Here is a 27,327-nt window from a genome sequence, read left to right on the forward strand (position 1 = left end):
AACCCCTCACCCACTAGTGTCTCTCTCCAATTAAAATGATACAAGGATAGATATGGATATGGTTCAATCAATGATCTGAAACAATGTCAAAAAATAAAATATCATTTCTGCAAACTGGCACTCTTTTCAGCTACAATGGCAAAATAACGCTCAGAATTTAGGAAGTTGGTTGGTTGGGCTGAGAACTTTTCACACACCCCTTGTAAAAAATAAATAAATAAATTCTGTTTTGATTTTTTTTTAGCTTACAGAATTGGTACATTCAGCCTGATCCCAGAACTCATTCTTTTATTTCTTTTTATATTTCCAATGAGCTATGTCCTGCCCAGCTAACCGGTGATTTTTTTTCCCTTCTCTTCCCCCTATCCTTGTCTTTCTATCCCCACCTTCATCTAACTGTTGCTTCTGGCCTATCATTCATGTCTCAGACCACATAGGTGACTGCTGCTTTTACCCCACTGCTTAACAAACTGGCTGCTATTCTTAAGATTTCCTATGTCAATGATGGCCATGAGATAGGCTGTGATGTGATGGCTGGGAGAACAAAGGAGTAACTACTTCAGTTTTCCCACTGACCTCTATAGGTGTCACTATAGGAAGAAGTGATGTGAAAACTAATAATCATGGCCCTCCTCCATGAAGCAGTATTTGGGGAAAACCAAAAACTTATTCTTGGGCATTTATTAGTGTTTATATTTGAAATACCTTTGAGATATCTTGAATATCTCTTCAAAAAAACCTTTCTTACACAGTCATCCTTACATCTCATTTTAAATCCCTTTTGGTGCTTGAATTCCACTATTTTGGCAGCCTTTTGCTGGATTTCATCCAATATGCCTATATTCTTTCAAAGATCTTGCTTCTAGAACTGGGCCCAAAATGCCACATGAATTCTCATAGATGAGTAAGAGAGAAGGGCAATTGACTTTGACCCAATGTTCTATTTCTTTCTTCTTTTTAATTTTTTATTCTTTGAGTATGTGTATTTGTTTTTACATGCAGAGGCAAGATCCTCTCCTTTCCCATTACAACCTACCACCTTCTCTGGCTTTAGCCATCATTTTATTACTCTATTTTGTTATCTTAAGAACATGGATCTCTCTGAGGTCTATCTGCACATACACATCATTCTGTAGATGCTTCTTTGGATTTCCACATCCTATAACATGACTCCATTTGAGCCCTACTTGAACTTTCTGAGCTCACTTCTCATTCTGCTTTCTACTTCAGGAATATCCACTCTGTTGCAGAGCCTATTGTTCACTTCGGAAAACGATTTCTTTTACATTCCCCACAACATCACTCACAAAAATAGAAAACAGAATTGGCCTCAAATCTTTCAGACACTCCAGTAATCATACTTCTTTCCTCCAAGTAAATTCCATTTACCACTGGCTTCTGCTGTCTCACTCGACTAGTGCAATGCATCAGAGTACACTCCTAAACATTTCATTTTATGTATGAGCCTCAAACCCAGTAAAACAATATCACTTTCAGTATAGTAATACACAAATTGCAATAGATACAGGGAAACAGCTTCAAAACCAATAATACAATGTGGCTCATTTTCAAAAGAGAGCAATGTCCAAAGAAACAGCAATAAAGTTTGGATGATTTGTTTGCTAAAATGGTCATATTGCCATTGTTGAAATACATTGTTTAGATGATTTTCTATGCTGTTTATCTGAAAGTGCATCTAAATTTCAAAGGGATGTGTTGGGGGCATGTTTTGGGTGGGATTAGGGTAGACTTATGATACGGACATTGTTCTGTAATAATGGAATATTGTACAAAACGTTCAGGGCAAAACTTGGACATTGGAGGCTAGACCCATTTCAATAATAAGTGCTAAAAAGGTGGCCAAACTGACCAGATTACCACTGGAGGAATGAAGACATGGCCTCTACTACTCCTTCAGTGGTCACTGACCCTCTCTCACCCCCTAAAGATGTGATAAGAAACAGTAAATTTCAGCCTACACGGAAGTTTGCAGAAAAATTACATTTTGTGTACCAAAGTCAAAACCAATAAGAATTTTAAGCCAAAATCAAATTTGGGCTGTTGGCCAAACCTGAAACACAGAAATGTATAGAAGGCAAAACCAAAACCTTGTGGACATACTCCAATGCTGCTCTGATATTCATGGAATTTCTATGAGTGTTGGAGCATCGCCGACGCATTTAGCAGTCTGGGCCCCGGTAGAAACCTCTTATCACGGCTTAGTAAAAGGGAGGGGTGTAATTGAATGGTGGTATTTTGCACAGTCTGTAAATTTCTCAATAAACCTTTAGAACATCCCCGATATATAATGTTATAGTAGTCCAGTTTTGATAACAGTACTGTCTGGACAATATGAAACCTCTCCAGGTAAAAATATTTACAAATTCTCTTGAGATTATGCAAAATCCCAAAACAACTTTTAATTAGGCCATTCACCTGAGAGTACAGAGCACCTAAGAGTGCAGAGTAACCTTTATTGCACAGACTCCCATACTGTTAAAATTATTCCATGGAAATTTTTGAACTGATATGGTACTTTAAGAAGTTCTGAATTTTGAAGTCCAGCCACAGGCATTCTATTGCTGTAGCATTTTAGTTGTTTTTCTCTGTTAGCAATGAATACTCTACTAAGCAGGAAATTTATAAGATCAATATGTTCTTAATGAGCAGATTTCAGATACTAATATAGGCTCAAATACGATTCATTTATACTATAAGAACTACATTCAGTCCCGAAGGAGACTGCTGAAATATGGCAAAACTTTTTGCTTGGTGTCAAGATAAAACTGACCTTTGTTTTGCAGTTTATTGCCCTAATTTAAAATTTATTAATTTTTTTTACAGTGTTCACCATATGGTGCACTCTTTAAAAAAAAAAAAAAAAAGTTGGCATGCTATGAATATTTTGTGTTGTCACATTTTTCCAGATTTGGTGATTGCATCTAGATGTAATTGAGTTTATGAAAGGTGGGGTCTCTTTGCCTCTTAAGAATGGCTCTTTTGGACACTTGGTAACGCTAGAGTAAGTACAATTTTTTTTAGCACTCAGGCAAAAGAGAATTGAGTGCAAATGAAATAATGAAACAACTACAAAACAGATGTGAAAACCACAGAAGAGGAAACAGTAGATTTTATGATCTTCAGGAACACTTTCCCTGAAGCATGATACTATAAGATGTTGAAAAACTATGACTGTAGCCCATCTCTCAGTTACTAGCTATGTTCACAACACAATATTGACCCAGCAGAGTACTTTATTAGCAGGGAGTGTAATATTAAACCTGACTACAGTTGCTTTGAAATTACTGTATATACTCGAATATAAACCACAATTTTGGGCCAAAAAAATGGCCCAGAAATGGGGGGTCTCGGTTTATATTCAGGTCCTCAAGTCTGTGCGCTCCCCTGCCCCCACCCGGACCTGTTGCAGGCCTTCTGCGGGTCTGCCTTAACCCCTGGTGGTCCAGTGGTGAGCCGGGACAGGAGCAATCCTTCCTGCGTCTTGTCCCGGCCAACTGTTAACCACCCTGCTTTCCTCCCGCCTCCCGGACCCCTCTACAACATACTTTTTGAACCCTAGTGGCCTAGCCATATACCTCCCATAGCCCTGTGCGGAGCCGTGATCAGAAATAGCTGCACAAATTCCCAGGGCAGTCTCACAAATTCTCACAGGCTCCCCTTACCTCGGTTTATAATCGGATTGGTTTATATTCAAGTACATAAGAATAACCTTACAGGGTCAAACCAATGGTCCATCAAGCCCACGGTGGCCAATCCAGGTCACTGGTACCTGGCCAAAACCCAAGGTGTAGCAATATTCCATGCTACCAATATAGGGCAAGCAGTGGCTTCCCCCATGTCTTTCTCAATAACAGACTATGGACTTTTCCTCCAGGAACTTGTTCAAACCTTTCTTAAAACCAGTTATGCTATCCGCTCTTACCACATCCTCTGGCAATGTGTTCCAGAGCTTAACTATTCTGAGTGAAAAAAAATTTCCTCCTATTGGTTTTGAAAGTATTTCCCTGTAACTTCATCGAGTGTCTTCATGTCTTTGTAATTTTTGATGGAGTGAAAAATCGATCCACTTGTACCCATTCTACTCCACTCAGGATTTTGTAGACTTCAATTATATCTCCCCTCAGCCGTCTCTTTACCAAGCTGAAGAGACCTAACTGTTTTAGTCTTTCCTCATATGAGAAGAGTTCCATCCCCTTTAATAATAATAATAATAACAGCTTATATACCGCAATACCGTGAAGTTCTAAGCGGTTTACAAAGATTAAGCAAAGGTACAAATTGACCATCTTGGTCGCTCTTCTTTGAACCTTTTCTAGCACCACTATATCTTTCTTGAGATAAGGAGACAAAGAATTGAATGCAATACTCCAGATGAGGTCGTACCATAGAGAGATACAGGGGCATTATGACATTTTTAGTCTTGTTAACAATCCCTTTTTAATAATTCCCAGCATCCTCTTTGCTTTTTTGGCCGCCGCCACACATTGGGCAGAAGGTTTGATCGTATTGTCTACAATGACACCCAGATCCTTTTCTTGGGTGCTAACCCCCAAGGTGGACCCTAGCATCCGGTAACTGTGAATCAAGTTATTCTTCCCAATGTGCACCACTTTGCATTTGCCCCCAGTCTTCCAATTTCCTAAGGTCCGCCTGCAATTTTTCACAATCTGCATGTATTTTAACAACTTTGAACATTTTAGTGTCATCTGCAAATTTAATCTCCTCACTCGTTGATCCAATTTCTAGATCATTTATAAATAAGTTAAATAGCACCGGTCCCTGCAGCACTCCACTGTTTACTTTCCTCCATTGAGAAAAATGACCATTTAACCCTACCCTCTGTTTTCTATCCGATAACCAATTCCTAATCCACAACTGAACTTTGCCACCTATTGCATGACACTTTAATTTTCTCAGGAGCCTCTCGTGAAGAACTTTGTCAAAAGTTTTCTGAAAATCTAGATAACACTATATCAATCAGCTCACCTTTTTCCACATGTTTATTCACACCTTCAAAGAAGTCAAGCAAATTTGTGAGGCAAGATCTCCCTCGGCTGAACCCATGCTGACTCTGTCTCATTAAATCACGTTTGTCTATGTGTTCCACAATTTAATTTTTTTATAATCGTTTCTATCATTTTGCCCGGCACCGAAGTGAGGCTTACTGGTCTGTAATTTCCCGTATCTTCCCTTGAACCCTTTTTAAAAATCGGCGTAACATTGGCCACTCTCCAGGTAATACAGATGATTTTAGCAACCCCACCTCCAATTTGATCTACTCTATCCTTGCGATATAATTTGTACCCAGGTAACACAGTGTCTCATTGATTATCCTCCTTCCACCAGGTCTCTGAGATGCCTATTATATCTATCTCATCTTTCACTGCTATATACTCTAACTCTCCTATTTTATTTTTTAGGCTTCTAGCATTTGCATACTGACACTTCAAATTGTGTTTTTTCATTGCAACTACAGGCTGCTGAGAAGACAGGGAAAATTTGAGTCTTTTACTCTGTCTTCCTCTTAAACCCTCCTGGCTTTTTTTCACCATTATTGGAACCTCGCTACTGGGACTCCCTAAATATCCTGTTTCAATAGTATCCTCCAAGGATACCTCACACCGAACAATCCGCTCCCGGGCGACTGTCGGCTTTCCCCCACATCTCAGTTTAAAAGCTGCTCTATCTCCTTTTTAAACATTAGCGCCAGCAGCCTGGTTCCATCCCGGTTATGGTGGAGTCCCTTCCTTTCGGAACAAGCTCCCCCTTTCCCAGAAGGTTGCCCAGTTCCTAACAAATCTAAATCTCTCAACCTTGCACCATCGTCTCAACCACGCATTGAGACTTTGGAGCTCTACCTGCCTCTTGGGTTCTGCATGTGGAACTGGGAGCATTTCTGAAAATGTAACCCTGGATATACTTTTGTCCAGATAATCCTCCTTACTATTCTAGTTCCTTTGTTGTTTTCCAGTCTAAATCTTCCTTGTTTTCCTTAACTGATAGGGGCTTCTCATTGCTTCTGACACTCAAGTAGCAGCATCCTAGTTAATAGAACTTTGAAAGGAAAGAACCACGCACTCAGCTACGGTTAAAGGATTTAACATGTGCTCTTGCAAATGCATCAAAGGTAATCTGAGGCAAAGAGATTTATTTTCACAGCAGAATGGAGAATTTGCTGGTGAGAGAACAGCTTGTTTTTCTTTCGCCCTCAGCTAAAAGAATGCTTTCCAATGGAAAATCAATAGGGTAAAGCATTGTTTTATAACTCTCGCAGCTACTGAAGAATAAGAAATCAAATTTCAGTTACTGACTGTAATTCCACATTCTGTCAAAGTAACCATTTGTTAGATGTTGTCAAAGCTATTCATGAACATATGGTACTTTTTATATAAATCACTTCAATTAATGACCAAATTGTTAAAAAAAAAACCCCAACACAGGCAGCTTGTTAGGAAAAAGATTGTGTGCGGTTCATCTTGGAAAATACATAAAACATTCAAAATGCTGCCCTCTGTGTTTTCCGCACTCTTTAATAATTTATAGTGCTATTAAACTTAGCTTCACCTGAAAATGCATATTAAGTGTAATTTCCTTTTATCAAATCCAAATAAAATTTATGCATAGTATTGCCTACAGAAGGTAGTCAAATCTCATGAGAGAATCGAGATTATAAATACACAATATTATATTCATTTTATTTTTTCTATCACTGGCATATAGATGAGTGTACAAGATTCTTCATAGGGGTGCATGGAGATGACCTAGTGGTTAGAGCTGGGGCCTCAGCCCCCTGAGATTGTGAGTTCAATCCCAGCCTGCTCCTTGTGACTCAGGGCAAGTCACCTAACTCTCCATTACCCCAGGTACCTCAGTTAGATTGTGAGCCTGTCAGAACAAATAGGGACTTGATTACTATTCAATGAATTGTAAACCACTTTGGGTGACTTTCTTCATGAAAATGGCAGTTAATAAATCTAAAATAATAAAAAATGCAAAACAGGACAGTGTTCAAATTAATTCTTGTGGCAAAATACTGAAACCAGATGTAATTCCTGGTGCCCAATTTGGGCACACATCCCTGGTATTCCAGAACATTGCATGTGAATTTTAGGAATGCCCCAACCCACCCATGTACCTCCCAAAGCCACACCCCTTTTCTAAATACCTAATAAACAAACTATAAAACCTGCTAAGAGGAGGCACAAAGATATATAACATCAAATTGCTACCAACTATTTAGATATGTATATTTTAAATGATTTTCATCACAACTTTGCTGCGATCAAAATTAAATTGAGAACAATATGTGCAAATAGCAATGTGCAAATAGCATTATGCAAATAGCAAAATATAAACCGATCTCATTCTTAGCAGTATAAACCGATCTCATTCTTATCAGTTATAAACCGATCTCATTCTTATAAGAATGAGATCAGTTTATATTTTGCTATTTGCATAATGCTATTTGCACATTGCTATTTGCACATATTGTTCTCAAAATAATTTACAAAGATAAAGTTGAATGAAAAATTTTGAGTAGTGATTCATATATAAAAATTTTTTTGATTAAGTGTCATACATAGGCACATTAATAATATGAAGGTTTTGGATCAATGAAAGATACTCCTGCCACAATTCCTTATATGGATAATATTACTATGATCCATGGAGTGGCAATTCTGAGATTCTTTCCTTCATTTAATTAAGCAATTTTTCTCCAGGTTGATTAACCTTTTGAGATAAAAATCGGTTTTCACTTATTTTACTATTTTTATAACTAATGTGACCATATGTCCCATTTTCAATGGGACCGTCCCGTTTTTATATCGCCTGTCCTGTTGTCCCCACGCACAGCTTCGGGATGCCGAAATGTCCCATTTTCAGAAAGAGCATCCCGAAGCTGTGCATGGGGACAACGGGACAGGTGATCTGCTTCCCCAATGCGATGCAGCCACAGACCAGGTACGTGCAATGACTGCACAAGTCTTCCCCCCCAACCTCCGACATTAATTCTAACGTTGGAGAGGAAGTTCCAGGCCAGCCAATTGCACCTGGCCTGTTGCTGCATTAGTGGCGGTGCTTGGAAAAATCAGCAGCGGTGGTGGCGGTTTGAGGGGGGGCAGGGAGAGAGAAAGATGTCACCACACACGTTCTGCTGCAGCTTCCCTGGGGTTGATCTCGCTACCATCACCGAGGTGGAGTTCTACAAGCAGGTGTCCTTGAGCCAGTTGTACTCTCCGAAGGAACTAGAGGCAAAGGAACTGGACAGCAAGGAGCCGGTGGAACTGGTGAAATTTACTCATGAACTGCAGGTGTTACTGGAGTCCTCGCTGGAGTGGCTACATTCAGAAGAGCCTGACTCCACAGCCTGCTCGGAGAGACAAGATTCAAGCTTTTGGCCTCCTAGGACAATGGCACTTACAGAACTAGAGCAAAAAACATGTGTTTCTTAGTTTAGAGAAAAAGAAATGTGGTTACTGCGGAATTCGCTGGAAATAGAAAAAGAAAGACAGAAAGAAAGAAAGAAAGAAAGAAAGAGAAAGAAATGAAAGAAAGAAATATTGGATGCACAGTCAGAAAGAAGTGCAACCAGAGACTCATGAAATCACCAGATAACAAAGATAGTAAAAATGGGGTCCGGGATCCAAGGGGTGTACCTGGAGAGGATACGGGGGGGGGGGGGGGGGGAGGGCTGTCATGTCCAATTTTGAGGAAAAAAAATAAATGGTCACGTTAGTTATAACAGCCCCATTGCTTCTGAGTAATTGTTTCACAATATGCTTCAGTTCTTTCCCCATGTCTTAAAATGTCTCAAATTAAAACAATATGACAAGAAAAAATCATAACACAAGACTTATAAAAAAATAAAGACTGAATACTTTCATTATAAACCGAATAAAGACATTAACATTTTTCTAACACAAATTTTAATTAAAGCTGGTTGGCATTTGATTTTTTTTCTTTTAAATTTTATTTCAGTGAATATCAGGTAAGGTCAAGCATACCACTTCTACAACAAAGTGGTTTGAAAATATAGCTCCTCAGAGACTTGGCATTATTAACATGAAGAAGGGCACAATTGAGAAGCTTAAAGATAAATGATTACCGGTATGTGCCGTTTACTTCTTACTGCTTGACAGAAAAAAAAAAGCTGTTATTGATAAAAATGCAACATAGAAACCTCAGAAAGCTTGAATAAATTTAAATAGTAGGTCCTAAAGAAAGGAAACATTCACAGTGATCTTGCTTTCATGGAAGAGTGTATGGAAATCCATTCTTTCCCATCATAAAGGGTTTTCATATTGTAGTAGTGCCTACAGAAAATACAAATCCCACACAATTACCTCAGATGCCTTGTGTCTGCAATAAGCGAGCGTCCCTGCTGAGTCTCCAAGAGACAATGCACTTGTACATTATTTTGTCTATCAATTTTATCCTTTTATTATTATTTTCAGGCTGCAGCCTGAGAAACTAAACTATAAACTAGTTTAACTGTTATGGCCTGGCCAGCATAAAAAAAATTAAGCATTGGCACTGACTAATCTTGTTCATATATGAATAATTCTATAAATTGGTGCCTCAGTTTAAGTGACCCATTGCCATGCGCTTTGCACCATTTCTATAATGGCACTGGCGCCATGATTCCATTATGGAATAATTGCGTAATGTCAGCATTGGTGTGCCCACATGTAGGCGTCCTCTCTTACACCATATCGGTGGCAGATCTACGAATGCTTACGTGCATCAAGTTTACTATGCATGTAACTGGGAGATATGCTCATGGTCCATCCCTACCCTACCCACATATATGCCCCTTTGCAGTTAGATACTATGGCACTACAGAAAGGATAATTGCCCAAAGGAGGTGATATACTATAGATCACCTCCCATATTCTCACACTTATTACAGTATTGAATAGTTTCAGTAATAACAGATCCTTAGAGATACCACCATGATACTCAGAAATCTCTCATTGCATCTGGCTTGACTTACCAAATTCTCACCGGGTTTGCTTAATATATCTTAACTCTCAAACTTTATCGTGAAGATGTTAATAGTACTTAACTTTTGTTTATTTTTGTTTGTATTAGTGGTCTAGCTTGCAGGGACAGTCGTGCCGACATGTTTCACCCAAAGGGTTTTCTCAAGCCTAATATCCCTTAGTTAGCTTTCGCCGTATTAACTGACCACCAAGTATTATAAACTACAGAAAGAGTGGCAGATTAGTGGAACAGTCTCCTGGAAGAAGTGGTGGAGACAGAGACTGCATCTGAATTCAAGAAAGCAATGGTTACTGTGGATGGGCAGACTGGATGGGCTATTTGGCTTTTATTTGCCATCATGTTTCTCTTTCTATATTTCTACTACAGATGCTACTTTATAAAAAAGCACCAAGTACATATAGACACCCAACTGCCAATTAATGGTGCCTTTAATGAACATAAGTCACACTTATCTCTAAACATCAGTTTCTGGAATCCGGTGGATTACAGGACCAGAGGCAACATGGATTCACTAGAGCAGGGGTAGGGAACTCCGGTCCTCGAGAGCCATATTCCAGTCAGGTTTTCACCAATGAATATGCATGCGATCTATTTGCATGCACTGCTTTCAATGCATATTCATTGGAGAAATCCTGAAAACCCGACTAGAATACGGCTCTCGAGGACCGGAGTTCCCTACCCCTGCACTAGAGGTAGGGTCTTGTCAGACAAATCTTATCAATTTCTTTGACTGAGTGACCAGAGAATTGGGTAGAGGGAGGGCGCTAGATGTGGTATATTTAGATTTTAGCAAAGCCTTTGACAGTTCCACACAGATGTCTAATAAATAAAGTGAGTGCTCTTAGGTGTGGGCCCAAAAGTGACAGGCTGGGTCAGGAACTGGTTAAGTGGAAGCCGACAGAGTATAGTGGTCAATGGAGATCACTCAGAGGAAAAGGATATTACCAGAGATGTGCCTCAAGGTTCTGTTCTTGGGCCTGTTCATTTTAACATTTTATAAGCGATATTGCTGAAGGGCTGTCAGGTAAGATTTGCCTCTTTGCAGATGATACCAAAATCTGCAATAGAGTAGACACCCCAGATGGTGTGAATAACATGAAAAAAGACCTAGTGAAGCTTGAAGAATGGTCTGAAATTTGGCAGCTAAAATTTAATGCTAAGAAATGCAAGGTCATACATTTGGGCTGTAAAAACCTGAAGGGGGTGAAGAACCTCTGTGCATGACAGAAGAGAAGGACTTGGGTGTGATTGTATGTGATGATCTTAAGGTGGCCAAACAGATTGAAAAGGTGACGGTGAAAGCTAGAAGGGTATTAGGATGCATAAGGTATGGCCAGTAGGAAAAAGGAGGTATTGATGCCCCTGTGTAAGACTCTGGTGAGACCTCATTTAGAATATTGTGTACAATTCTGAAGACAAAGATATAAAAAGGATGGAGTTGGTCCAGAAGGCGTCTACTAAAATGATGCGTAGTCTTCAACAAAAGGCATATGGGGATAGATTTAAAGATCTCAATCTGTATACTTTGGAGGAAAGGAGGGAGGGGAGACATGGTAGAGACGTTCAAATACCTATGTGGCGTAAATGAGCATGAGTTGAGTCTCTTTCATTTGAAAGAAAGCTCTGGAATGAGAGGTATAGGATGAAGTTAAGAGGTGATTGGCTCAGGAATAATCTAAGGAAATACTTTTTTACAGATGTGTGGAACAGTCTCCCGGAGGAAGTGTTGGAGACAGAGACTGTGTCTGAATTTAAGAAGGCATGGGATAGGCACGTGGAATTTCTTAGAGAGGAAGAGAATGGTTACTATGGATGGGCAGACTCGATGGCCCATTTGACCTTTATCTGCCATCATGCTTCTATGTTTCTATAAAAGAATAACTAGGCATAGAATAACTAGCCAAAAAAGAATAACTAGATGTTTAAGCATCAGGATGTTATATTATGCTGTGAGAGTCTGGTGCTTGTTTTAAAGGTTAACAACATGAATGTCACAAAAGACAAACTGATAAGAACAGTGCAGAATCATCTGAACTCAAGATCAACCAAGTCAAAATATGTAAATCTGTTTCAAATAATATAGGCATGTATTCCCAAAAGTTAGCTATGGCGCTGTTGGAAGGTTCTAAAATCGACCTACTCAGAAAAGGTTGCATGATTCATTCAACAAGAACAACAAAGAAACAGTGCAATAAAACACACATCTTTGGCTGCTGTTTTCCCTGTGAAGTGCTTGCCAAAGAACGTCTCTGTCTCAAAATGAAGATATTATTCAGCACCTAATATAATTTTACAAATAGTTTATGATCCATCATGATTTACACAAATGCAAATCGAATATGTTACCAGATCTATAAAGCATGACAATAACACATTGTTCTGGTAAATGATAAAACTGCTTATAGTGACAGCTATGATTTATTAGAGCAATTCAAATGCACTTGGAAAGTATATTAGCTTCGCCTCTGCCCACAAAGGGCAAACTCTAACAGGGTAGGCCACGCCAGTGATAAATGACATGCTAGCACCAAGTGAAGGCAATTGGCACATCAGATGCCCAAAGGCTCCAAATTACCCAGAAATGTGTTTCTCATGATAATATGTCATAGGCAATGGCATCTAGGGCACTGATAGAAATAAATTGGCACTGCATTATTTATGTTTTGGGGGAAAAGACTGTGCTAGCATATTGTTCTTGCTTTTCTAGTTCATCTATGGCTTCAATTCAAGGTGAGCAAGGTCAGTTCAAATGACATTTTGATCTTCAGATACAGTATTCTGCAATATATTACAGTCATACTTCCACTACTTCAGTGGTAAAAGTGACACCATATTGGATATGAGCCTTATACTTGTTTTACACTTTTGCAAATAGCTGTGGTATATTTGAACAAAAATTACAGAATGCTGCATTGAAAAACTAATCCATATGTAGATTTGCCAGAACCAAAATGGTAAAATGATCAGGGAAACAAAAGGTGTTGCTAGCCATATGTGAAATTATACTGCTAAAATAATATTCTGGTTATTACTGGTTATTCCTTAACCACAAATATCCAGAGGTGTTTAGCAGCACTTTCTGGATTGTGCCACTGAATAATTTTACAGACCACCTTGGCACTATCCAGATAGTGCTGGGGCAGTGCATGGATGGAACATGGATGTTCCAGCAATAAGCTGCTAACCAGTTAAATAACCAGAGGAAGTTAAGACAGAAAAATTACAATTATTTATTTGGATAGCTGTGTCAATATTGGTACTATCTGTACAGTACAATAAAACCAAGAAAGACTCAAGCATTAGAAATTGAGAAAGTATCTAGGCGCCAAGATAAAAAGTTTAGCCAAGATATGGAGCCAAGATAAAAGGTTTAGCAGGATAGTGATGAAAACATTTAGGGCTTGAACCTGCTATGTTTGGATTAGAAGGGCATTTTCAATAGGCTAAGTCTGACTTTGGATATTTTGAGAAAAATGTCCAAAAATTGGGTAGAGAATATTTCCATTTTTTAATCCGCAAGATTTTATTTTTCAAAAATGGCCCAGCTAGTTTTGTCCAGTTAGACATCTACTTTTTTTCCATTATTATAAAATAAAGTCCAAATTAAAAACTAAACTAAACTAAAACTTAATTTTATAGAGCTGGTCTTCAACCAAAAAGGTGCTCGACTCGGTTTACAATAATGCAAGTATAGTACATAAATATAGAAGAAGAATATAATCTATAATGGCTTAGTTTCCAAAGTGTTTAGTAAACAAGAAAGTTTTCAGAGCTTTCCGAAATAAAATGAAGGGGGTCTAAACTTCTAAGTGAAAGCGGTAACTCATTCCAGAGCTCAGTTATGGCCTCTTCTATCAAACTGCGCTAGCAACTTTTAGCGCAGAGAGCTGCGCTGAATGGTCCACTCTGCTCCCGATGCTCATAGGAACTCTATGAGCGTCGGGAGCATCGCGGGACATTCAGCATGGCTCACAGCGCAGTTTGATAGAAGAGGCCCTAAGTTTAAAAATGAAAGAATGGCTGAATCTTTTGAAAGTTCTATTTTTACCCCTAAGGGAAGGGAATGTAAGTTTTAATTTATTTGAACTCCTAGCGAGATGAGATCTGTGTACATTCCAATCTAAAGAAACCAAAGTAATAAAAATGCCAAAGAGAATTTTAAATGCAATACAAACGCACTTAAATTGAACTCTAAGATACACTGGAAGCCAATGTAATTCCTTAAGCAATGGGCTTAGATGATCGAATTTACCCTTACCAAAAATGAGCTTGGCAGCAGTGCTCTGTGTCAATTGAAGTCTCTGCAGACTGACCTTTGAAAGACCCAGGAACATTGAGTTGCAATAATCCAACCTTGACAAGATAATTGACTAAACCAATACAGAGAAGTGTTGCTCTCACTCGTCTCAGGATATGGAGGCTAAAGAAACACTTTTTAACAAGAGAATTTAGCTGATCCTTAAATAAGAACATAAGATTTGCTGTTGCTGGGTCAGATCAGTGGCCCATCGGGCCCAGCAGTCCGCTCATGCGGCGGCCCATAGGTTAAAAACCAGTGTCCTATTTGAGTCTAGCCTTATTTGTGTATGCTCTGTTCCAGTAGGAACTTATCCAATCTTGTATTGAATCCCTGAAGGGTGCTTTCCCCTATAACAGCCTCCGGGAGAGCATTCCAGACCTCTACCATTCTCTGGGTGAAGACGAACTTCCTTACTTTTCCCTTCTAACTTTAGTGAGTGCCCTCTCGTTCTCTTCATCTTGGAGAGGGTGAGCAATCTCTCTGTCTCTACTAAGTCAATTCCCTTCAATATCTTTAATGTTTCGATCATGTCCCCTCTCAGTCTTCTCTTTTCAAGGGAGAAGAGGCTCAGTTTCTCTAGCCTCTTGTTGTATGGCAACTCCCCCAGCCCCTTAATCATTTTTGTCGCTCTCCTCTGGAACCTTTCGAGTAGTACTATGTCCTTTTTCATGTACGGCGACCAGTGTTGGGCACAGTAGTCCAGGTGGGGGCGTACCATGGCCTAGTATAACGGCATGATAATCTTTAATATCTGTTCATGATCCCCTTCTTAATCATTCCTAGCATTCTGATCGCCCTTTTCACTGCCGCTGCGCACTGCACGGATGGTTTCATTGACTTGTCTACAAGTACTCCCAAGTCTTTTTCCTGGGGGCTCTCTACGAGTATAGCGCTGAACATTCTGTATTCGTGCATATGATTTTGGTTAACAACATGCATCACCTTGCACTTATCCATGTTGAACCTCATTTGCCATTTCGCGGACCATTCCTCGAGCGTAAGAGATGAATCAATAACAATACCCAATATTAGCGAGGAAAACTCAATTTTCAACGTCCAAAACAAGCCATTTCCACTTAGGAGGGGCCAGAATTTTTAATGGACTGGCCACAAAGACATGCCAGAAGAGAAGTGGTTCCCACGTGATTTTTCAATTCTTATATACAACATCACTAGAGCATCAGCCTTAATTCATTAATAACCTACTTATCCCTTACAACCTTACAAGGACTCAGCGATCTACAGCTCAAAACCTTGTTGTTATCCCATCATTGAAACATATAAACACATTAAAGTCTGCAATTTTTTCTGTTAGCGCCCCTTCTCTTTGGAACAGTATTCCAAACTACTTATGCAAAAAATTTACACTAACAGACTTTAAGTCAAAATGAAAGACATTTCTCTTTCTCGACACCTTTGATACCTAACTGTCCTTTTAAGGACATCCTAGCACTTAGGAGTCTTAATACTTGTTCCCTTTCCTATCTTTCTTCTCCTTTACATGTTCTCTTTTTCTTTACATATTGTAGTTCCAGCCCTCCATCCCTTCTTGTCTCTGTTAATTTTTTTGTTAGTTTATTAGTCCTTAAAAGCTAGTATTTGCCCTAGTGTTGTTTTGTGCTCTTAAACTGTATTTTAGTTAGTAGATGGTTTTAACATTTTTGTACACCGCCTAGAAGGTTTGATTAGGCAGTAAAAGAAATTTTAAATAAACTTGAAACTTTAATCTAGGCTGGTGCAAAGAATCACTGTTCTGTATCGGAATCTTCAGATTGCTGTGGGTGTAGCTTAAAACCTAATGGCTACAAAGTTGATGGGAGACCATAATGACCTTTGTCAGTTACACCTGTTTTTCCCACTTTAAACCTTTTTACCCACTCATAAACCTTTCATTGATTCATGATGCTATGTCTATACTAGGGCTGTGGAGTCAGAGTCGGAGGAAATTTCGGGTACCTGGAGTTGGAGTCAGAAGTACAAAAAACTGAGGTGTCGGAGTCGGAACATTTATCTACCGACTCCATTTTTGAACTTGGCATACCAATCACGAGCGATTCTTTCAGCTATAGCACCCACTATATACACAGCACAAATGTTGTGAGCAGCTTCTGCGGCCTTAGAACCTTGATTAAAAGCAAAAAGAAGGTGGTGTTGAAAATGCTCATTTCTCTCAATTTGACATTCCATTTTAACGATCTGAAAATTAACCAGTGCTGTGGAGTCGGAGTCGGAGAGTCAGAGTCAATTTCGGGTACCTGGAGTCGGAGTCAGAAGTACAAAAAACTGAGGAGTCGGAGTCGGAACATTTATCTACCGACTTCACAGCCCTGGTCTATACTGAGTCAATATCTGACGGTGAATTCCCACAGGTTTCACTCCCTCTGCCCAAAGAAAGCAACTACTGCATGTTGTTCTTTGATAGTGCAATCTTGCAATAGAGCGTCCATGTTTCTGACCTTGTGGCTGCCACATGACTAAAGGTAAAGCGCTGAACTGTGTGTGTACGAACTATCCAACAGGCAATGCATGAATACAAATGTTGCATTTCGCTAGCTCTGTTCCGGTTATTGTGGTCAACAATTGCCTTTAATTTTGATTCACCCTCGTATACTGTATATGTGTGTGTATATGCATAGTAACAAAAATGCATTCACGTGACTTATATTGAAAACGCAAAGAGTCAAGGGAATCATACTGAAAATGTGTTGACGTGATCACGTGTTAACGTGCTCTACATGCGCGTGTCCTTCATTCGCCAAGCGCCATCTAGGGGCGCGCTGAATTGTCATTGCGCTGTTATCTTGCGCTAAATTGTCTCGCGCTCAGTTATCGCTGCGCTCAATTGTCTTGCGCGGAGATATAGTTGTGCGCAATTGTCTTTCACGCAATTGTCTGTGAGCGCCATTGTCATTGCGCTGAGTTTTCTGCGCGTTTTTGTCTGCGCGCGATTGTCTTGCACGCTTTTGACCTTTCACCATGTATCTATATACATGGAAACACAGTAAATATGTCTGGTCTATCCCTGTGGTTCTTAAACCTGAAATGAGGAACCCGCAGCAAGTTGAGTTTTTAAGATATTCCTAATGAATATGCATCAGTGAGATTTATCCTATAATGTAGGTAGTAGGCATGCAAATTTCTCTCATGCATATTCACTATCTTCCTTGGCAAGCAGTGTGGAGTTCTCCTGTGTAGCTGGTACTGGGTTTGTGTCTGACCCCGGGTTCATGCCCTATTTCAGGATTTTGAAGGAAATTACTCAATCTGAGTTGAGCCTTGTTAATCGCAGCTCCTAAGGACACCAGCTGGCGAAACACAGCTGTGTTGGGCTGTTGATTGCTCTGGTTTGAATAATGTGTTGAAAACCAACAAGCGGAGGAGAGGATCTGAAGAAACATAGAAACATACGGCAGATAAGGGCCACGGCCCATCCAGTCTGCCCACCCTAATGGCCCTCCCCTACCTTTACCTTGTGAATAGATCCCACGTGTCGATCCCATTTGGCTTTAAAATCAGGCCTTAAAATCAGGCACGCAGCTGGCCTCAATCACCTTAAGTGGAAGACTATTCCACCGATCAACTACCCTTTCAGTAAAAAAGAACTTCCTGGTGTCACCTCGCAGTTTCCCGCCCCTGATTTTCCACGGATGCCCTCTTGTTGCCGAGGGAACAAGATGATAGGCAATTTGTTGCCCTGAACTTGAACAGTGAACTGATACAGTGAACTGATAGTTTGGTTTCAGTTGCGACCCCTCTTCAGGATCAATTTTGATTAATATCTGAGATTTTATGGTGCAAAATGTATAGTGCTATGTGTGTGGTGTGTGTATGATGAGTGAATGAGTTTGTATGTTGGGTAGCAAGATTCAGGGGAAAGCAATTTAAAGTATTTATTGCTCATGGTGTATTAATTATATATATATATATATATATATGCATTGATTGATACTTATAAAAATTTAAAATATTTATGAAACTTGAGGAAAAAGAAAAAATAGCTTACATAGTATGTAGTAGTATTGTGAATAAGCTATTAAATAATTTGGAAGTCCCGACCAGTAGTGGTTATGCATATTCATTAGGGATATCTTGAAAACCTGTCTGGCTGGAGGTCCCCCAGGACAGGTTCAAGAACCATTGGTCTATCCAGACTGCCTGCCGCTCCATGCATGTTACACTGCTTTGTGCCCTGTTAAAAATGTGGAGGTCATTTGAGTTTTACTTTGATTTCATCTTTCTTTCTATACAGTGGTACCTCGGTTTACGAGTGCACCGGTTTGCGAGTGTTTTGCCGCAATCCGGCACCCTTCCCCCGCGATCTGGGCAATCCGGCACCCTCCCCCTCGCGATCTGGCACCCCACTGCCACGATTGGGAATCTCCCCGCCGCTGCTTACTGTCATCTGGGCACCGGCATGTCCTGTGCGTTGGTGCCAGTGCCCGAAGATCGGCCTCCTCTTCTTGCTGGGCCTTGTGCATCTGCGCATGCTCAAGGCCTGCGAGTTCACGGAGAGAACATGAACTCGCAGGCCTTGAGCATGCGCAGATGCTCAAGGCCCAGCAAGAACAGGAGGCTGATCTTCGAGCACCGGCACCGACGCACAGTACATGCCGGTGCCCAGATGACAGTAAGCAGTGGCGGGGGGATGCCCAATCGCAGCAGGGGGGTGCCCAATCGCGGCGGGGGGGGGAGGGGGCAGCTCATGGGGGGGAGGGTGCCGGATAGCAGGGGGGCCTTCAGGGGGAGCAATGCCGGTTCTCGTGGGGGGGGGGGAATAGAGCAGCGCCGCTGGCCTCGGGGGGTGGGAACGTATCAAAACGAGTTTCCATTATTTCCTATGGGGAAACTCGCTTTGATAAATGAGCATTTTGGATTACGAGCATGCTCCTGGAATGGATTATGCTCCTAATCCAAGGTACCACTGTATATGGATCCTCTGTGTTCATCACATGCAGTTTAGAATTTAGTTATTATTTTTGTCCCCATCACCTCTACTGGGAGGGTATTCCAGACATCCGCTACTCCCTCTTTGAAAACATATTTATTGATGTTACTCCTAAAGCTACACTTTGCAACTTCATCGTAAAACAACAAAATAGTCCTGCAACACTAGCAGTATTTAGCAGTGCAAAATATATTGGTGATGGGAAAACAAACAGTTCTCACAGGCACAGTTAAAAAAATAAGAACATAAGAATAGCCTCAATGGGTCAGACCCAGTAGCCTGTTCCCATGGTGGCCAATACAGGTCACCAGCACCTGGCCAAAACCCAAGGTGTATCAATGTTCCATGCTACCGATACAGGGCAAGCAGTGGCTTCCCCCGTGTCTTTCTTCACCATACACTACTGCTGAATTCAAATCTGAGCTGAACCGTTTAAGATGTTCCATGTAATAAAAGGGGAAAAAATATATTCTTATTTATTTTAGTATTTATAATAATAACTTTATTTTTCTATACCGCCATAGTTAGAAGACTTCTAGGCGGTTCACATCGAAAGAAGGCTGGACATTCAGCGAATTACAAATGTACTTATAGTCTAAGTGGTTTACATTCAGGTACTCAGGCATTTTTCCCTATCTGTCCTGGTAGGCTCACATTCTGAACATAATTTATAAAATGTTTTCTCTTATTTTGTGCCTAAAGGAAAGGCCTTTTAGAAGTTAGGCCTTTGAATCAGCAGGGATTTAAAATGAAAGCTCTCTTATTATAGGCAGAGTTTTAAAAAAGGTACTGGACAGCAACAAATTACTGGGTTTCCCAAGGCAGTAGCTGCAGAAGATCAAATAGCCTGAGGCACTTTTTCATAATTCAGAGTGTTTTATTTTGCCAGGGCCCAGACTTGTTTCTGGCTTTTGGATTAACTGCTTTTCACATTGTTAATAATTGTGGGGAACTTTGGCCTTCCCCATTCCCCTTTTAACATTATTGGAAAATGTTATACTTTGTTTTTCCCTGAATACTAATGTATTAGAAACTTTAGACATTTCGAAATATCACAAAATCTACAACCTGCTAATTTGTAATATAAAGGCATAAACTCAGGGGCCCTTTTACTAATATGAGTTAAGAACTTAGGTGTGTCTAATGCAGCAAAAATTGCCTAGTATGGGAGGCGCTAAAGCGTTCTGCATCAGTTTTGCTATCTGCTTGTGCTATGCATGCAATATTTATTTAAAAAAATGTTTTTTGGAGGGAGCATGTCAGGGGCAGAGAATGGGTATAGAAGCACTATTCAACTAATTGAACTGACATTAGCATAAATACTAAGCTATCTAATAGTGTAGCTTAATATAACCTTTCATTGACAAAAATTAAAATAAAACAAAACATTTAAAAAAATCACTTAACATGGCCTCTGAGGGGAGATGTTATCAATGTTGGCTACCACTAAGATGAGTTATTTATTGTGAATTTTTGAACGGGGACACATTTTACACGTTAGGAGCCTGTGTTAAAAATATCATGACTGTTGATAACGCCTCCCCTTACTTTACCATATGTGTATATCTAAGGAAGGTGATGTAAAAACAGAATATAATATAACAAAACATAACCATGTGCATATGTTTTAATATGACACTATTTACAGAAAATGGGAAGAACACTGCATGTATAGATAATCTAAAAGGATTTGATATACGGTACTGCCTGAAGTACAACCAAAATGGTTTACAAATGTAGGTACTGTCTCTGTTCCTGTTGGACTCACTATCTAAATTTTATACCTGGGGCAATGGAAGGATTCAGGCAAATCATCACAAACAAGTTCAAAGCATATTTAAGATTGATTATTTATCTTAATAAATTATTAAATGACCAAATTTTTCCCTCCATAAGTCACTTCCCCCCCCCAAGTAGGTGGAAATATATGTGTGTCTTATGGAGCGAATATAACAATTTATCAATCCCCCCGCCCCAGGACTTGCGAGAACTGATGGTAGCCATTCTGGAAGAGGCATGGGCCCAGGCTGGAGCGCAAAAAGCTCGCTCCTGCCTTGTGCACCGCTGGCCTCGAGATGAGGCAGCTGTCCAGTGAGGGAGGGGCAGGAGCATGGGAAACTCACACCTACCAATACACCACTGGACCACCAGAACTTAAAGGTACTGGGGGGCAGGGGCTGGGACTGCCTACCACTTAGACCTGCCCTACCACTAGACCTGCCCTGTACCCTGTCCCGGCTTGCCACTAGATCGCCAGAGGGGATACAGGGCAGGGTGGGAGGACAGGGTGCAGAGCCTGGCAGGAAGAGGGGCTGGCTGCATAGCCTGGTAGGGCAGGGAGGGAAAGGGGCTAGGTTCAGAGCCTGGTAGGGAAGGGGGGACAGGGTCAGAGCCTGGCAGGGATGGGGGGACAGGGTGCAGAGCCTGGCAGGGATGAGGGGACAGGGTGCAGAGCCTGGCAAGGAGTGTGGGGTTGGGTGCCGAGCCTGGTATATATTAGTATACAATTTGGTTCAGAATGTTTTTTTTCTTGCTTTCCTCCTCTAAATCTAGGGTGTGTCTTATGGTCAGGGGCTTCTTATAGTGTGAAAAAAACGGTATGATGACTCCTTAAAATCCTATAGAGAACACACAGGCAAGACTTTCTCCAGCCATTTTCACCCCATAACTTCACAGGACTTCAATCTGCTAGGAATGTTGTAGAGGTATGGAAGTGGTTTATGTTTCAAAGACTGAATGCAACTGATTCAGCATTTATCAGCGTTAGTCTCTGGTCATCCAGAATCTCTTGTAAATGAAGAACATTCTATATGATTAATTAGAACCTGTCTGAAAACAATAGCACATATTTCTTTACCAAACAATTACAGTCAGGTCTCAAAGGAGAACCATTCTTTACTCCCACTGCACCAATAAATCTTACCAGATCATACACACATAAAGAACTCCATTATAGCAAAAACTGCCCGACACAATACTTGCATCTTATATTAATGAGAAGTTGAAAAATCAAAGAATATAGCACCAGTAGTTTTCTCTTTTACAGTTTTGATGACAGAAGCCTACACAATATGTCCTGAGAGAAGGCTATTGAGTAAAATATTCAGATTAATAGGTTACATGAGACACTCTTAGTTAATAGGTTACATGAGACAACTCTTAGTTCACTACTTGCATATCTTTCCAAGGGTTTTCCTCAGGGTGCACCTTCATAAGGGCTTTTGAGACCCATTTTTGGTTTTTGTTAGCTATTTGCACTTAGAAATATTAAAATCAATCGCTGAAAGCATTTCTCAGGATAGCAGGACCTATGCTGTTGATCAGGATATTGAAAGGAACAATGGGCCCCTTTTATAAAGCCATGATAGCAGTTCTCCTACAGCAAAGGCACTGAAGCCCATAGGAATTGAATGGGCTTTGGTGGATTTGCCATGAGGGAATCTTTAGCATGAGAAGAAACATGCAAGGCAAAAAGGAAAGATTTTTTAATCTACACTTTCCCCTCCTCATTCGCAGTTTCGACACTTGCTATTTCACATATTAGCGATTTTTTGTGGGGAGGGGGAAACCCCCCCATAGTTTAGCACATTCCTGCCTCTCTCCAGCCTTCCTCCCGGCATCTTGGCCTCACCTGGTGGTCTAGCGGGCTTTCGGGGCAGGAACAATCTTCCTACGCTCCTGCCCCGTGTAGATCGCCAATAGGAAATGGCTGCCATGAGCTCCCGTCGTGAGAACTCAGGGCAGTCATTTCCAATTGGCGATCTGCACGGGGCAGGAGCGTAGGAAGATCTTCCTGCCCCGAAAGCCTGCTAGACCACCAGGTAAGGCTGGGATGCCGGTAGGAAGGCAGGGGGAAGGCGGGGGTGGGTCAGAGCGGACGAGAAGATATTCGTGGTTTTTCTCAATTTGCGGTCCAGCTCTGTCCCTATCCCCCGTGAATACCAAGGGAGAAGTGTAGATCTTTTTCAATCATGTTCCGGGTACAAAAAGGTCAGCTGATTCAGCAGCTGATCACTGAAGGGATAAAGGCATCTCCCTGTGGTTACTGACACCCTCCTATCCCCCTAAGAAGTGAAAATGACAGTAGATAGGCTCTATAACAGCTTCAGGTATTATGGCCATTCCTAATAGAGCAGTAAACAAGTATAAGTAGTAGCCTAGTGGTCAGTGCAGTGGACTTTGAACAAGGGGCCCCAGGTGTAACTCCCACTTTAACTCTTATTTCTGTACAAATATGTGAGCCCTCCTAGAAGAGAAATATCTACTGTACCTGAATTTTATGACATCTGCAAACATCATGGCTCTTGTAGTAATGTATTTATTTCCATCACTCGATATACCACACAAGGTTTGTACGGGCTACTATGTAGATTACAGTATCAAAACAAAATATGGGGAAAGGAGACAGGAGGGAGAGCAGACAGGAAAAGCAGATTTGATCCATGGGCTGCAAAGGGTAAGTGAGCTTATGGGTAGTGAGATGAATAAAGATAGGAAGGGATCATGGAATGGAGTTCTTTATGTGAGAGAGTTAAAAGCTCATCTCTAGTGTTTAATGTGGTAGGTAACATGTGCTCTTAACAAGGCATGTTACATTTTCTAAGCTCTACGTTAACAGGTAACATGTTAAAACCCATGTTAAACACCGGCTTACTAAATGGGCCCTGAAATCTGAAAGCAGATACTTACAAGTTCACCATGTGGAGGACCATGATCAAAAAGGATGTCTAAGTCCAACTTGGACATTTTCTGCAAAACATCCAAAGTCAGAGTCAGAGGAAAGCCCATTTTTGAAAGGCAGCCCACTTTACATCCAAAAATATATATCTTTTGAAAATCATATATACTTGGACGTCCAGTCTGCCGGGATATCCAGACCACCAAAACATCTAAAGCAGTGGTCTCAAACTCAAACCCTTTGCAGGGCCACATTTTGGATTTGTAGGTACTTGGAGGGCCGCAGAAAAAATAGTTAATGTCTTATTAAAGAAATGACAATTTTGCATGAGGTAAAACTCTTTATAGTTTATAAAACTTTACTTTAACAGTTAAAAGGAAAGATATATAAACTATAAAGAGTTTTACCTCATGCAAAATTGTCATTTCTTTAATAAGACATTAACTATTTTTTCTGCGGCCCTCCAAGTACTCTATTTTTTCTGCAGCCCTCACATTTAAAGTTTAATATTTTTTCTCTCTCAAAATTGGCACATTTCAATCACTAAATTGAAAATAAAATCATTTTCCTACCTTTGTTTGGAAATTTCATCAGTCTCTGGTTGCACTTTATTCTCTTGACTGTGCATCCAATATTTCTTCCCTTCTTTCAGCCTCCTGTATGCTTCCTCTCCTCCAGACCTCATTCCCTCCCCCAACTTTTTCTTTCTTTCTCTATGTCTGTCTTTCTCTGATTCCGTGTCCCATTTTTTGCTTTGTTTCTGGCTCGCTATCCCCCCCCTTCTTTCTTTCTTCCTTCCTGCCCTCCCCATGCCACCGCCGCCGGGGAATAGGCTGCTGCCGCTGTCACTGCTGCCATCGGGAACAGGCCGAGATCTCCCTCCTTCTCTTCTCCACGGGCTGACCAACTCTCGCCGCTCGACGTCAATTCTAACGTCGGAAAGGACGTTCTGGGCAGCCGGGCAGCGATTGGCTAGCCAGAACGTCCTCTCGACGTCAGAATTGACGTCGGGCGGCGAGAGTTGATCGGCCCTGAAGAGAAGCAGGGAGATCAAATAACACGGTGCCGGCCTGAGAAGGGAAGGGAAGCAGGTTGGGCACCACTGCTCTAGACGAGCCGCACTCTAAGGAGAACAGTGGACCGCCCCCCCTTGGTACGCCATTGGAGCAGCAGCATGTCTGGCTGGCTCTTCCATGGATAGCACAAGGAGCCGCCAACCCGCGGCTTTGAACAGAACGAGCCGGCCAGACACGCTGCTGCTCCAAAAGGAAGATAATGATCCAATCCAGACTGCGGGCCGCAAATAAAATCTGGAGAGCCACATGTGGGCCGCGTGCTTGAGACCGCTGATATAAAGTTATACCCCATTTTTGACCAAAAAGATATCCAAGTTGGAAACATCCAAATGGGCTGCATTTGGACATAGGAGGGGCCAACCTTGTAATGGAAGGCCACAGGTCTAGCCCAAAACATCCAAGTTCCATCCAGAATGTCTTGCAAAAGGTTCCATGATCACTGCAAGATATTCAAGTCTAAACTGCCCCAAAACCTGCCCCCCCCCCCCCAACACGCTTCTGTGAACTTCAGATGCACAATGGGAAAAACATCCCACTAGATGTCCAGGAAACCATTTCTGATTATTGACACTTGAACATCCTTATGATTAGGACATCCAAGGACCGAATTAGGCAGCTTTTTGGATGGCTTTATGTTTTGATTATGAGACCCATTGCCTCACTGCAACATGAGTCAAATTTCATTGATTCCTCAATAGTAATAATTACTGGACAGGGAAAAAGGTACTGTAAAATGTTCATAAGATTTTATTTTAGGGACTTACAGGACAGTAACAACACAATATGATAGTGGTGAAGAAACCTTTTGATAACATAAATTGACAGAAAGAGCAAAGACATAAATCAAACCTAAAGATTAGATTGTTCATAAAATAATTCCTTCTTCAGTAATGTCCTGGGCTAAGATAGTTCAGATCAATAAATCTCACTTGTGCAGGCAGCGGCGAAGAGAGAGAGAGTAGTCCGAAGAGGGAAGAAGGAGAACAGCAGAGCAGAGCGGGTAGCGGCGAGAGGAGGCTCCGCCCACCCCACCGCGTCGGCGCAGCATCATCGGCCGGGCTCCTCCTTAAGAGGAAGGGAGCCACGGCGCTTGAAGACCACTGAGCCGCGTGTAGGCAGCGGCGAAGATCACTGAGCCGCGTGCAGGCAGCGGCGAAGAGAGAGAGAGTAGTCCGAAGAGGGGAGAAGGAGAACAGCAGAGCAGAACGGGTAGCAGCGAGAGGAGGCTCCGCCCACCCCACCGCGTCAGCGCAGCGTCATCGGCCGGGCTCCTCCTTAAGAGGAAGGGAGCCGCGGTGCTTGAAGACCACTGAGCCGCGTGTAGGCAGCGGCGAAGACCACTGAGCCGCGTGTAGGCAGCGGCGAAGATCACTGAGCCGCGTGCAGGCAGCGGCGAAGAGAGAGAGAGTAGTCCGAAGAGGGGAGAAGGAGAACAGCAGAGCAGAGCGGGTAGCGGCGAGAGGAGGCTCCGCCCACCCCACCGCGTCGGCGCAGCGTCATCGGCCGGGCTCCTCCTTAAGAGGAAGGGAGCCAGCAGCGCCCGCTGTTCGGCGCGCGGCGAAGGCACGCAGCAAAGGCGCTCGCCTTAGCGAGAGCGCCTTTGCGAAGGGCCTTAAGAAGGGCCAGGTCACCACATCTAAGGACCCCAAGATAAGACAATCAAGGTAAGGACACATCCGCATACAAACAAGAAAGGCATAGGGTTAACAAACACAGAACAAAAGGCAGAGTAGGCCCAGGGAGGACCACATATATAGGAAACGACAGGCAAGGAAGGCACCGAAGAATAGAAACAGGGGCAGAGGACAAGAAGCACGGGCAGAAGATAAAGTAGAGGCAGGCCAAACAGGTAGCACACTGGCGAACATACACAAAGACAGCAACAAGCACAGCAGAACAAGATAAGGCGGAATCAAGGAAAAACACAAATACACGAGCAAGCGGAGAAGGCAAACAAAAGGCAAACATACGCACACGCATAAACAAAGGGGAGCAGAAGACGAAGAAGGTAAGGAAGAACCAGGCGCAGGGGTGAACATACTAGCATCGGGACTCCTAAAGGGCAGACAAGAATGCAGGCTGAAGGAACACAGAGGATGAGCTTCCCAGTGTACTGCACGGACTGCCACATGTACGACTACCTCCCCTCCGGGTTGCAGTCATACGTGTGCGGCCGTTGTCAGGAACTGAAGAGCTTGAGGAGTGAAGTCAGTCACCTGAAGTTGAGGATCCAGGAACTAGAGGGACTCTACATCTCAGAAGACCCCTTCCAGACAGCCGAAGATCTCACGCGAGAGGGGCG

At 41.7% G+C, this 27,327-nt stretch overlaps 1 protein-coding gene across 12 annotated transcripts in view; it reads right to left on the bottom strand.

Annotated features, from left to right (window-relative positions):
- The window catches only part of ARPP21 (cAMP regulated phosphoprotein 21), a 643,283-nt gene that overhangs the window by 28,872 nt on the left and 587,084 nt on the right, over positions 1-27,327 (bottom strand). Inside the window, exon 22 of one of the 12 annotated variants that reach the window (XM_033930342.1) lies at positions 23,961-24,020. The exons of the other annotated variants lie outside the window; for them this stretch is intronic. Coding sequence (XP_033786233.1) covers positions 23,986-24,020 — 35 coding nt within the window. The 3' untranslated portion in view covers positions 23,961-23,985. The remainder of the gene's footprint in view (positions 1-23,960; positions 24,021-27,327) is intronic. 12 annotated transcript variants of the gene reach the window in all.

This window comes from Geotrypetes seraphini, chromosome 2 (genome assembly GCF_902459505.1).
Source record: "Geotrypetes seraphini chromosome 2, aGeoSer1.1, whole genome shotgun sequence".
NCBI lineage: Eukaryota > Metazoa > Chordata > Amphibia > Gymnophiona > Dermophiidae > Geotrypetes > Geotrypetes seraphini.